Genomic DNA, 14031 nt, shown 5'->3' on the forward strand with positions numbered 1-14031 from the left:
GTTAGACAGGAGGAATAACTATAGTTAGTAATAAAAATATATTGCATATTTCAAAATAGCCAGAACAGAGACTTTTAAATGTTCTCACCATAAAAAAAATAAGTATTTAAGGAAATAAAAATGTTAATTAGCCTGATTTGATCATTCCACAATGTCTACATGTAACAAAACATCACATTGTACCCCACAAATATATACAGGTATTATTTGTTAATTAAAATTAAAACTTTAAACAGGATTAACGTTTGTGTTTTCTGTTTGTGGCATCATACTTTTGAAACACATTCCCTCTAGACTGAATAAATTCTGGTCAGAAAGTGAAGCGGGGGCTTGCTTGGGGGCCATGGGTGCTGATGAAGTCCCCACAGGAGTAGGCCCAGTTCTGAGTGGAGCCCTTTGGGAGCTCCTGGGTATTTGTTCTTGTTTTCCAGGGACGTATCACTTCCTGCACCAGGGAAGTGTGGGAAGGTGAGCATGTGTGTTCAGAAGCTTTCCGGGATATTTGTATGAGCCAGGAAACGGAATTCACAGTATAGATACAATGTACTGCAAAGGCCCCATGCAGAATCAGGGAGGAGGCTGGTGTCCTGTTATGGTGTGGCCAGAACACCCCACACTGTGCCCTCCTGTGGCACTTTGGACTCTTGGAAGCTGGATGTGGGGACTCATGAATGGAAGAGCTTGGAAGACAACTCCCAGGGTCTTTCTCTACCTACTGACCCTCAGTAGAGGAGATGCTTCTTGTTGTTTCTGTCTTTGTTGTTGGGAGGTTTAAATCAGTGGTTCCATCACTTAACAGTTGATGACCTGGGATCAGCCACCTAACCTCTCTAAACTGGTCCTGCCCTGCACAAATAGGGGTTGGATGAGGATTCCATGATGATATACGTGCAAGCTGCCTTATAAAATATAAAGTGCTATTGAAATAGTGATATTATTTTATTTTATTTATTCTTTATGTAGCAGTATTATTTTAAACACACCTTCACCATTATTTAATACATTCAGATATTGTTGTAGAAAAGCCCAGCTCCCAGTATGGGCTGTTCCCCCTCAGGGGGGTCTCAGTGCAGCAGACTATGACTGCACTTTGTGCACGTGACAGTCTGAGGGGAACAGGCGCCTCCAAGGACACCTTCCATGACTTCTTTCAATTTCTCATGCCAGCCTGGCTGCTGCTCTGGCTTGCTGGGGGCCAGAATTCCAGAGTTCCAAAATTCTGGAGAGCTCACAGCATGTGGTGCTCCCAGAAGGCACTGCAGTCAGGGATGCTGGGATGTTCAGCTGCCCTGTAGGGAAACAGCAGCCTCGGGCCCTCTTGGGCCCATGCCTCTATCTGGTGTGAATAGAGAGTAGAGGTGGGGTGAGACCAAGAGGTCAGTTGCACCCATCCTCTCTGGTGTCGTCATGCGTGCCTGCCCCTCCACCTGCCTCTCGAGCACAGGGAGGCAATGACCCACTAGGCAGGCTCCAGTTCCAGCGTCCCTTTCCACCTGGCTAGATGGCTGAGGCCACTTCCCAGCTGGTCTCCTTGTCCTCTACTTGTGGCCAGAGATGTTTTCTCCATGATCTGCTTCAGGCAGACTCAGCTACATTCTGGAGTTTTCTTTCATTCATGTCCCCTTTGCAATCCACATTCCGGCCCCACCATTCCTGAGCTAGCCATTCCCTGAACAGAATTTTTTTCTCTGGGCCTTCTGCCTGTGATGGTTCATTTTTTTTGTCAATTTGACTGGGCCACAGGGTGCCCAGGCATTTGGTCAAACGTTATTCTGGGTGTATCTGCGAGGATGTTTCTGGATGAGATGAACGTTTGAATCAGTAGACTGAAGAAAGCAGATTGCCCTCCCCAGTGTGGGTGGACTTGTCCAATTCACTGAAGGCCTGAATAGAACAAAAAGGCTAAGAGGGAATTTCTCCTGCCGATGTCTTTGAGCTGCAACATGGCTTTACCTGCGTTCAGAGCCCACTGGAAACATCAGTTCTTCCTGGATCTCCAGTATGAGCACCACAGATCCTGGGACTTGTCAGCCTCCATAATCACATAAGCCAATTCCTATTCATAATAAATTTTTTTCTGTGTCAATTTAAACTATATATATAAAAGATCATATAGAAATATGCAGTGCCCAGGTATGGCGGCCCCTGTAATCCCAACACTTTGGGAGGCCGAGGTGGAAGGATTGCTTGAAGCTAGGAGCGCAAGATCCACCTAGGCAACATAGTGAGATCCCATCTTCACAAAAAATAAAACGTAAAAAAAATGAACTGGGCATGGTGGTGCACACTTGTGGTCCCAGCTACTTGGGAGCTGAGGTAGGAGGATCGCTGGAGCCCAGGTGTTTGAGGCTGCAATAAGCTATGGTTGAGCCACTGTACTCCAGCCTGGGTGACAGAGTGAGACCCCATCTCTAAAAAAAGAAACATTAAGCAATTTCATCCTTGTGTGTGAATGTCATAGGATATACTTACACAAACCTAGATGGTAGAGCCTACCACACACCTAGGCTGTAAGGTATAGCCTGTTGCTCCTAGGCTATAATACAAATTTGTACAGCTGTTCCTGTACTGAATACTGTAGACATTTGTAACACAATGGTAAGTATGTGTGTATCTAAACATATCAAAACAGAAAAGGTACAGCGAACATACAGTATTATAATCGTATGGGACCACTGTCGTATATGCAGTCTGTCATTGACTGAAATGTTGTTATGCATATGTGGCTGTATACATATGCACATGCACACACACACACACACACACACAACATTGGTTCTGCTTGTCTAGAGGACCCTGACTAATATACTGCCTTTTATCTGGCTTTTTGCTACATACTTATTTTCCTTCTCTATCCTCCCTTAAGCAAAGTAAGATCCCTACTCATCCTTCAAGATCGAACTCATTTGACACCTTACTCAAGAAGCTGTCCCCAGTTCCCCTCACTCCTCTGCTCTCATAGCCTTGTCATCATGCTCATGTAATTGAACTCACTTTGCGGTGTGTTACAGGCATCTCCATGCATGTCTCTCTGCAATGTTGCAATCCCCTCGAGAGCAGGGGCCTTCCAGCTCCACCTCACTCCTCCCTAGCTCACAGCACTGTAAGGGTTCACAACTTATTTAGAAAATTGCGATGAATTAAATTGGAAACAAGCCAGTGGGAGACAGTTCTATGGCCCTTCCCACGAGGATGGGATTTCAGGGTCACCATGGGGTGATGTTCCAAGCAGAGGTGATAGCTATCAGGCTGTGACATTGCAGAGCACAGGCTGGGGGTTTCACAGCCCCACTGATTTCCTCTAGAATGTTCTGTAGCCACAGTATCACGGGACATTAATAAAATCAATTATTGGATAAAAATCTCTGGTCTCCAAAGCTTCAATTTATGCTATTAGCAGGAGAATGCTGTTTTTAAAAAGGAGATAACAGAGAGAGAGAGAAATCAATTACTGGATAAGCTCACCATGGTGCCCAGATGAACATGCACACTGGCCAGCAGCCCCTCTTAACCTGCCACGTGGGACAAGCCCCTGCACTGCTGTCTATGGAGCCTGCCCTGGGCCACCCTGGTCAGATTTCCCGAGTGCAGGAGGTGCATTCTACTCAGTAATGGGATGGGCAGTTCTCAGCTCAGTGCCCTTAGTTAGTACCCAGGCAGCTTGAGACACTTGCACGGCCACTGGGGTCAGTAACACATGAATGAGCATCCCACCCTCAGGGACAATGTCAGCCCCAGGATACCAACAACCCTCATGTTCCAGATCAGAACCTGATCAACACATTCTTCCTGGAAACACAGAGCCTTATGTTTTATGAACTTGAAAATTTTGAGCTGTTTTAGATACAGACCAGCTCTTCCCCAGGAGTGAGAGTGCTAACATGCATTGGGAAGTGACCACCAAATTTAAGTGTCCAGCTTCTCAAGGCCTTGAAGTCCACACCTCCTGCTAGCTATGTGGACAGTCTGTTGGCTGTGGAACTGGTGTGGGCAGGGCAGACCCACACTAGGCAGCCTGGGCTATGGCTAGGAGGCATTCCCTTGCCTCCTCTGCTGGAGGGGCCCAAGAGACTGAGCTCTGCTTTGAGCTCTGCCCCTTTCCACCTGTGTGACCTCAGACAAGCCAGTCAACCTTTTGGAACTTCATCTTCCCTACTCAGTTCAGAAGGTTTTGGTGAAGATGAAATGAGATCATGAATACAGAAGCCACCTTACAATTCTAAAGTGCTCTATCCACGTACGGTGAGGGTTATTACTCACTCCCCCACTGATGCTTCTTAAAAATACCAGATTCCTGGGTAGGAGGAAGAAAGGAACAGATAGGGTGGCGGTGAGCAGCACACCACTGTAGATAGAACTCCTCCTTCCTTCCCATCGCTGGCTCTTCTACAGCAGAGGAGGAATGACATTCATTCATGAAACTCTGTGCCAGCCATGGGGCCAGCACTTTCATACCAGGTATTCTCAGACTGCCCTGGAGAGATGGCCTCTGGGGTTGGGATACTAGAATTCAAGTTCCATTTCTGCCATTTCCTAACTGTGGGATCTTGGACAAGGTACTTACCTCTCCAGGCTGCTACCTCATCTGTATAATAAGGGTATGCACAGCCTCCCTCTCATAGAATTGCTCTGAGAACTACATGATGTAATGTGAGTCAAGATCCTAGAACAGCACCCAGTATATAGAAGTGCTCTGAAAGTGGTGGCAGCCGTTGTTGTCATCGTTCTGTTTTTATTGTTGCTGATGGTTTAGTTGATGTTCTGCCTCTGACCCCATCTTTGAGCCAAACCTTGCCAGAATAAGCCTGGTCTCTGGGGTTGGGTACTGATAGGCAGACGGGAGGTAGTGGAGGGCAGGGAGCTGTTCTCACAGACTTCCCATTCGTGTCACACAGCCTTCGGATGCTGACTGGGACGACTTGTGGGACCAGTTTGATGAGCGGCGGTATCTGAATGCCAAAAAGTGGCGCGTTGGTGACGACCCCTATAAGCTGTATGCTTTCAACCAGCGGGAGAGTGAGCGGATCTCCAGCAATCGGGCCGTCCCGGACACTCGCCATCTGAGGTACTTCCTCCTTCTCCCACTGTTACCCCCGCAGTCAAAAGATATCAACAGCAGGCTTGATCTGGGGCCTGCTATGTGCAGCACCAGTGCTAAGAACCGGGCTGGACCATCTGCTGCCAGTTGAACACTAAAGGGATTCGGATTTGGTGATTGACCCTGTCTGTGTTGCCTACTGCTTACTACTGAGAGCCATCACAAACCCCCCAATTCCCACCAGGAGGTTGGGGGCAGGGGTGGCCTCTTTCACTTTAACCTGCTCCTCACCTTAGGGATCATTTGACACGAACCCATAGAGCACCAAAAACACTACAGCCAAGGCCTGTTTTTCCCTGGCAGATTCCCTCACCCAAGCCTGGGTTCCAAAGTAGGGGAAGGCAGGATGATTGGACCCTGGGGCAGGTAGGTGGGTGGTGTTTTCTGTGACTGGGAGAGAGCCTTCCTGTGCCAGCCGTTGGACATTTTGCCATGTGAGAAGAGCCAGCTTGCCATTGGTTCTTCTGTCTGCCTGTGGAGGGGCTCATTCACACAGCTCCACCCTGCCAGCCTTTAGTCAGGCCACGCCTTCAGTGGGTTGCAGAGATCAGGCCTGGAGCTACGTAGAAAGCTTTGTTTCCTAGCAAGCAAAGGCTTTGTGAAGACTTTCTGCCTCACGACCAACCCTTTTTAGAGTCATAGCAGCCCTTATGCTCCCTGGTAAGACCTAGTAAGCAGGTCAATCTTAATCTCAGCTTCTCCACTCCTGGGCTTCTGGCCTCCAAACTGGGGGCCCAGAAATGCCAAAGACCTGTGTGGGCCTTTCTTGTCTGCTACAGGAAATTGACTTTGCACCAGACTTAAATAGCAGACTGGCATGCTGAGAGGCTGTGGTACTGGTGTTAGCTTCTTAGCCTCTTATATTTGTTTGAGTCCATGGGTACTCACGTTGTGGAAACTGGGGTTTATGAGCAGTAGAGCAGGAATTTTCATGACTTATGAGGCTGATTCCTCTGGCAGTTCTTAAGTTGGTACCCTGTGAAGGCTGGCAGACTCCATTTCCCCAACTAGGTTGCACTACTCGGAAACCTTGTCTTCTAAACAGCATGTGTGCTTTGGAGTGACTCAACCAGTCCTTGTTAATCCCCATCATTGCCAAAAGCAGCTGAAGTCTTGGTTTCCCTATGAAATATAGCAAGGGGGGTGAACTAGATGATATTACAGCTTCTTCTAACTCTGACTTTCTGTGAATTTAACTCTCTCCTCAAGGGACCCATGAGACTCTGCCTTAGCAGCAGTTCCTGGCAGTCCCCTACTGCCAGAGACCCAGGGCGTGGGCTATACCTGCTTACTTCCTTCTACTGGCCTGAAGGCGTCTGAAAATCAGAGTCTTGCATTATTCCTGTTTAAATTCCTGGGTACTTGTCCTACTCCTTGGCATCTGAGAGAATTTTATTTAAATATTAGGTTATTGTATTTCCCCGAGCAGAAACTGCAGATAGGAGAGAGGGGAAGAGGGAGGAGACAGGAGACAGGAGCCTGAGAAGCTCCGCTGGGTCTTAGGCAGATGGACCCTTGTCCTGAGTCCAGAGGCCAGGGCTTTCTTGAGGGACAAAGGGAGGTCTCCTAGCCAGGAAAGTTGCTGGCACATCTGGATGACAGCCCCCCAAGAGACACCTGTGACTGCTCCCACCTGCAGAAAGAAGGCAACAAGTAATTCACTGAGCAGGCAGGTACTTGGGGATACCCTGAGCAGGACTAGTTTCTACGCTTACCTTCTTCTATCATTTAGAGGCAGAAATTAACATTTTGCAAGGGCTGGGCATATGTGGTGGTAGGTGATGAAGAACTGAGCCTGTTTCCAAGGAGCCCAGCTCACGGTGTCCAGTTCCAGGCTTTGCACCTACCCCAGTGTGTTCCATCTGTTAAGAAAGTGTGATCTGCTGGGATTGCAGCAAGAAGGGAAGAGAGGATTTAGACAGAATTTAGACTCCCTTTGGGAAGACAAAAAGGGAAAGTATATCAGCCATATGTCTGCCTCAGGGCACGAGCCTTGCCCTTTGGGAGCTGGGATTGTGTTACTCAGAGAATTTCAGACTTAAAGAACTTACTCTGAATGTGCATGAAAAGGAAAGGTCAGGCAATGGAGAATGAGGGCAAGCACATGGGACCAGCAGCCATCTAGGGGTATTGATCACCTACTATGTGCAAAGCCCCAGGCTAGCACTGTAAGGGGCCACCAATTGGATCAGCCGTCTCCAAGCCAAGTTTAGTCACCATACTGGTGTCACCCTTGTGGTGATGAGAGCTCCAAAGACTGCCAGCAAAGCCCTGTTTTCTTCTTTCAACTGGGCCCTTCTGTCTACAGGATCTCCCACTTCCAGCTCTTGGTTCTCAGGGAAACCCTGACTCTAGGTTGGAGTCATCAGCTATGTCTCTTAATCCTTCTGTGATTCCAGCCTCCCCATTGTGTCCTGGCTTCATCCTGATGCAATTCCTGGAGCTTGCCTGTCTGGGCTGACAGGGCCCTGGGGCCTTTTGGGCCCTGTCTGCCTCAGAACTGAACAGCTAATGCTGCTGGTGACCTGTGTTCTGGGGACCAGGGATTCTCTGCAGCACTACTGACATTTGGGGGTAGATAATACTTTGTTGCAGGGTGTCCTGTGCATTGTAGGTTGTTTAGCAGCATCCCTGGCTTCTACCTACTAGACGCCAGTAGCACATTCCCCAGGTTGTGACAACCAACTATGTCTCCAGACTGTGCCATAGACATCCCCTTGGGGGAGAAATTGCAGTGAAGATCTCTGCTGTAAATCCAGCCCTGCTTTTTACCTAAGTTCTCAAAAATGAAATGTAAACATGCTTATCAACCTCATCACCAGCAACAGGACAAGGCCAAGCCTTCTTTGTAAAAGCAGAGTTGAATGGAAGGCAGTAACAGCCCAGGGGCTAAGGATACTGATCCTGGGATCAGATTGCCCTGTTTACAGTCCTGGTTGTGCTGCTGACTAGGAGTAAACTTAAAGTTGCCTAGCTTCTCTGTACTTCAGTTTCCTCTTTTGGAAAATAGGGGTAAAAATCACAATAATGATCCTACCTAATTCAGTTTTTATAAAGAGCAAATAACATATATATATATATATATATATATATGTATGGTATTTACCTACCTAATAGTAAATATTTTTCAAATTCTAGTTGTTGCTATTATTACAGGGTATGTGGGCAGGCTGATACTGAAGGGCCAGGAATGGAAGGAGAGGTCTCTGCCAGAAAACTCAAGATGATCAGGCAAGAGACGCAACTAAACCCCCAAACGGAGCACACATCTATACCCCAAGTACCAGGAAAGAGCATTAAGATCACTAAGTTGTCAGGGATGGTGAGGGGGGCAGAGGAGAACAGAGGTGGGTTTCAAGGTCAGATTTAATGCCAGAGAAATGGAAGTGAGTGGTGTCAAATCCCCATGAGCATGGGGTGCTGGTCCTTAGCATCAGTCATAGCATTTCTCAATCCAGGCTTCTTACAAGAATCACTTGTGGTGCTTTCTTTCAATGCTGATATCCAGACTCCAACCAGCTGAAGTATCTCTTTTCTAAGCTCCCCAGCCAGGGTTAAGAACCACTGCTCTAGGTAAGCTTAAACTTAAATAGGCAAACAAAGAACCCCTCTGAGGATCTTGTTAAAATCTGATTTAGTACGTCTGAGATGGGGCCCGTGAGTCCGCATTTCTAACAAGCTCCCAGGTCATACCAATGCCGCTGGTCCATGGATCACACTTTGAATAGCAGGGACTTAGAACAACCATTCTCAAATTCTGGTTCCCCAAACCAGCAGGCCACCAGCATCAGCTTTACTTGGGAACTTGTTAGAAACACAAACTCTTAGGTTTCACCCAGAACTACTGGATCAGAAACTCTGGGGGTGGAGTTTAGCGATCTGAACTGATTGTGTCTCGGCAAGAGCTACAGGTGATTCTGATGCCGGCTCAAGTTTAGAAACCACAGAGCATCAGCCTGTATCTGTGGCTTATTTTTGTGGCCCAGGTGAAGTTCATAGGTAGGACTGGTGCAGACAAAAGGCTGAGGGTCTGAGTAGAGAGTAGAGGCCCTGCAATAAGGCCACCACCTCCCCACACACTACAGCCCTCTCCATTTCTCCACTGACATGACTTCTGTCTCGGGCTCTGTGGAGACTTTGGCCTCTCTGGTTCCTTCTTGCTCCTCCCTCCTTTCCCAGTTCCTTCATTCACAGGCTTCATGTCCTGCCATCCTCCTAGCAATTGGCATCACCTCTACCGAGAAGCTCCTACTGTGGGGTCACTCCTGGCCCCATCGCCATTGGCCCACTCTGGAGTTCTGGTTCCTTGAGGACACCCAATCATACTGATACAGTCTTTGCCCCTGCTGGGCCTCCTTTGTGTTCCCATCATGCCTTGCAGCTAAGGTCCTACTGATATCAATTGCCCTCTGGGGTGAGTAACATGTTGAGCATCTCCTACAGTGCTTTCCTTGTGTGTGATAGGAATCCAATAAATGTTGAACAAACGAAAGGGAGGATAACACTGGAAAAGCAATTGACCACCCTCTCCCACCTGCTTTACGTGTAACAAGGAAAAGAGGAGCTAAAGGAAGCCCCTTCTCCTCACCCTTCGATCCTCAGGGGCCTTGTGGAAGGAATCAGGAGAATAGACTCTGAGTTAAAGGAAAAATGCTTTTCCCTTAAAGAGTTCTCATTACTGAAAAAAGAAGGGTGAAGAAACCGCATGTGGGAGGGGTCTGAGCTTATTAAATTTGCTTCCAATTTTCTTACCACAGTAATTGGATTCTGATTTATAGGATGCGTTTGGACAGCGCCTGAAACAGAGAACTATTAGCTGAGCATTAGAGCAAGTGCTGCCAGGAGGGCGGGTGTTGGGGTGAGCAGCTCAGGAATCTGAAGATGCTGCATGATGGGGGAGGCAGCAGGTGGTTGAGGAGGGGGAGAAAGGAGGAAGGCTGTAGAAGTTTCGCCCAGCAGGTAGCTGTGCTGATTGAATCCCCAGATGCACCGGCGGTGTGGACCCCTTACAAGCAAGCCATGCAGGGCACCATGTGATAAAAGAAGCCCAGAGAGGCCTGGGGGCTTAATTTCCCTATCTGCAATGGAAGCGAGTAGCCATTTTTCTTTTGGTTCTTCGCCTGTGAAGTCCACGGTATTTTACGAGAGACAGTCCAGTCTATGTGGAATGTGAGATAGCAGAGGGCAGGAGTAGAAGAAGCTAAGACAGGGGCAGGCTTTGAGCCTTTCTCAGGATTTCCAGGGTCCTTAGCGGTGGGCACTGAGTGATGCCACATCCAGTATGGCTCAAAAGGTGAGTTCTACAGCTTTGCAGGCATGCCCTACTCATTCATGCTTGGGGTTAGCGGCCTTCCCATGCCCACCTCACCCCTTACACGCATTTGATGTGATCTTCACTGTTGAGATGGAAACCTCTGTCATCAGCCTGTAGACATGCATGTCTCTGCTGCAGCCTTGTCCTCTCATCCCTAGTCTCAGGCTAGGTGACAAGGTGACAACAAGGTACCCCTGAGTGGCTTTCAGCACATCCCTGCTCCTCTCAGCCTCGTTTGTCAGCTGTGAAATAAAGGTGTTGGACTGGCTAACCTCGAAGCTTCATCATTCCTCAAGTCTTCACACAATTATAGATGAATACATTCTTCCATTTATGGTCTCTTCATTCCAGATATACACTCATACACTCGCCCCCACTCACCTCAATTGAACAAAACATGGAGCTTGCCTGGGGACATCCTAGCTCCAACTTCCCCTCATGAGGTCAACAATTCTGCTAACACAGAGGAGAGCCTCCATTTCCAGGTCACTGCTTAAGTCCTGTGAGATCACAAAGATGAATAAAATGGGGCTACATGTACTGGGGGTGGGAGGTAGGTGATGTGCTTCAAATAACGAATTCACTGTAAGGAACAGATAGCTTCCAGCTGGGGTGAGTCTGAGATGATTGTCCAGAGGAGTTCTGCTGTTCATATATTAGGTTGGTGCAAAAGTAATTGCGTCTTTTGCCATTACCTTTAGTGGAAAAAACCACAATTACATTTTAATACATTAGAGAACTATTAGCCACAATTACATTTCAATACATAAAGCATTGACCGGTCCAACAAGTAGTCCTCATTTTCCAGTCATCCCACTTCCATCCCATCACCCCATTCTGGTGACAACAGCTGGATTTGCCATTATCCAAGTGGTACATAAAACATCTGGCAGACAAGCAGCCACAAATAGAGACACACCCCTCCAGGAGGGAGGGAATATTTTGATAAAGCGTATGTATGTTCTTGCTAGCAGCGCCTATTATGGGGTTGCTTTGATTGCAGGGAGCAGGTTCAGGGTGGACTGAGCTTGTGAGCCGTGGGCTGGAAGCTCTAGCTGGGGAAGCCTCATTGGGTCACCTCTGCCTGGCCTGGCTGGGTCTGTGTGTTTTCTTCCACATATTCTCCCAGCCTTTGTCCAGTGCGGTGCTAAATGGCTCAGACAGTGGGGCACCCATCACTTGCCTGGAGGGAAAATTCTACACTTTGATACATCCCACCAGGAAGGCATTTTTCCTTGGCTCCTTTTCCTCCTGGAAAATGAAGGGGCAGTGGCCCAGCCTCCTGTAGCATTTCTCCCTCCTTCTATTTACTCGGTTGGAATGGCTGCCAAAGATCATCATCATTTCTCTCCTTGTACTCGTCACTTAGCAGTAATAGGATAAAAATCTTTACAGCTGGAATGGCAAAGCATAAAAAATGTTCATATTCCCTCAGAGTCAAGGCTATTCCACTAGCTCAGCACAGCGTTAGTGATTCCACACCAAGGCTGAGGGGAGGGGAGGGGGAGCCCATCACAGATACTTAGCTTTTGCAAACAAGCTCTCCCCATCTGTGACATTCTGGTCCTCCATGTGCCACTTTTCAATACAGGATGTGAGTCTGTTGATAGTGGGCCTAAGTGCCTTCACTCCAGAGCATCTCTGAGTTTGATCTCTGAGTTCACTCCAGAGCATCTCCTCCTCTGGGGGAGGAAGGGAAGAGCAGGAAGAGTTGCAGGACATCCTGGAAGTGGCTCTGTAGCAGAACTGTGTCCACAGCCCGGGGCAGTTTGCAGTGCCATCTTGCCAGAGTAAGAGGGGAGGAACGGCCACAGGGGCTCCTGCCCTGTCTGTTTTCTGTGTAGTTATTTTTGTCTCGGCCACATAGCAAAGCACAGGAGTTAGCAAGGGCCTCTGGGTCAGGATTCCTCCCCAGTCTTGGTCCCCTGATTTCCTTGAAGCCTGAGCCTGCAGGCCCCTGCTGCTGTTCTTTGAGTGCTTGTTTTTTTGAGTTTCAGGGAGATTTCCTGAAGGGGTAACTCCTCAGACTTCAAAGGGGGACCAATCAACAACACTGATGAGAATTAATCTAAACTGCCTTAGCTAATTCATTTCCTTGCACCTTGTTTCCTAGTGAATTCCTGCTAACGTTGACCTTGCATTGTACATTTCATTCATTCATTCATTCACTCACTTGTTTGCTCATTCCTTTACTCCACACATTTATTGAGCAATTGCCATGTGCCAAGTCCTGTGTTAGGAACTAGTCTCCACTCCCCAGGGGCTCATGGCCTAGTGGGAGAAATGGACATGGGACCAATTCCTGATGCTCAAATGTGGATTACGCTAAGGCCATACCCTTGCTCTTGGAATTAATACACGGATTTCCTGCCCTCAGTGTTCAGGCACCCAGCTCCTGCCCTGTCCCTGGTTTGAGTGTAGTTATTTCCATCTTGGCCATGCAGCACAGCACAGGAGTTAGGAGCTGTCCTGTGAAAAAGACAAAATAGCATTAGGCTGGCCTGTGAAGGAGAAGGAATTTACACGTGGCTGGGAGGCAGAGGCTTCTTGAAGTAGATGACGTGGGCTGCAGTTAGTGTGCTGGCGAGTGGGGCACGTAGGATTTTACCAGGTAGTAGGCATTTCAAGTTGAGGGAAGAGCATAAGGAAATATAAGGAGATAGAAGAGCCAGTGTTTTATAGGAGTAAGCCCAATTTACTTAAGGTGTAGAATGATGGAGGGGAGGAATGGAGGAGAATATTCTGGAAGATAACTTGGGGACATGTTGTGGCAGTCTTGAATTCAGGATAAGGAGATTAAAGTTTATTCAGTAAACCCTGGAATGCTTCCATGTTCACACTGTCACTGCCTCATTGTCACAGCAACCCTGGGAGATGCCCTAAATAACATATTCCTGGCCAGCACCACGGCCAGGAGGAAGAAAGCCAAAGTGTGACAGAGAAAAGAGTACCAGGCAGGAGTGGCGCCCCTGCCCCAAGGCTGGACAACTGTCCCAGACAAAGTGCAGGCTGAACAGGCGGTTGGCCCGGGAGCTAGAGCCTGATATGAGAACTTGGCTGAAAGCATTTTCATCCTCAGGGTGGGGACATTGGATCTTCCATGGGGAGTTTGTTCTGAAGTGAGGCAGGAACAGTGAGAAGCAGGAGCTAGTCTTAGGGGAGAAGGAGCTGGTAGGGCCTGGAAAAGGACTCTGTCCTTCATCCCCAGACTCACTGCTGGGTTTCCAGACTGAGCACCAGTGTGGGCTGCACAGACTTGAGCAGAACAGCAAGACTAGCAGATTAACCCCACACCTAGGTCAGGGGACCCGCGCTCAGAGAGGTTAGGGGACTTGTCCAGGGTCACACAGCCAGTCCACGCTTGGCTGAAATGCAAAATCAATTTTTCAGATTGTGGGTCCATATATTTTATTTTATTCTGTCACAAACATAAAACTTCTTATTATGTCTAAAGTTCAGTGAGTTAGAAAGAGAGAAAGTGTGTGTGTGTGTGTGTATGCGTGTGTGTGTGTGTGTGTGTGTGTGTTTGACTTGTGATTTAGGGAAAGAGAAGAGGTGATAGATGAGGATTCTGGGTTTCCTAATTAAAATAGTTTGATTATTATATTTTAGCTTTGCC

General features: G+C 47.9%; 1 protein-coding gene across 3 annotated transcripts in view; it reads left to right on the forward strand.

Annotated features, from left to right (window-relative positions):
• The window catches only part of GALNT14 (polypeptide N-acetylgalactosaminyltransferase 14), a 234215-nt gene that overhangs the window by 147611 nt on the left and 72573 nt on the right, over positions 1 to 14031 (forward strand). For all 3 annotated transcript variants that reach the window (XM_054476282.2, XM_054476284.2, XM_054476281.2), the window contains one exon: positions 4896 to 5065. In XM_054476282.2, the coding sequence (XP_054332257.1) occupies positions 4896 to 5065 (170 nt within the window). The remainder of the gene's footprint in view (positions 1 to 4895; positions 5066 to 14031) is intronic.

This window comes from Pongo pygmaeus, chromosome 12 (assembly GCF_028885625.2).
Source record: "Pongo pygmaeus isolate AG05252 chromosome 12, NHGRI_mPonPyg2-v2.0_pri, whole genome shotgun sequence".
NCBI classification, from domain to species: Eukaryota; Metazoa; Chordata; class Mammalia; order Primates; family Hominidae; genus Pongo; species Pongo pygmaeus.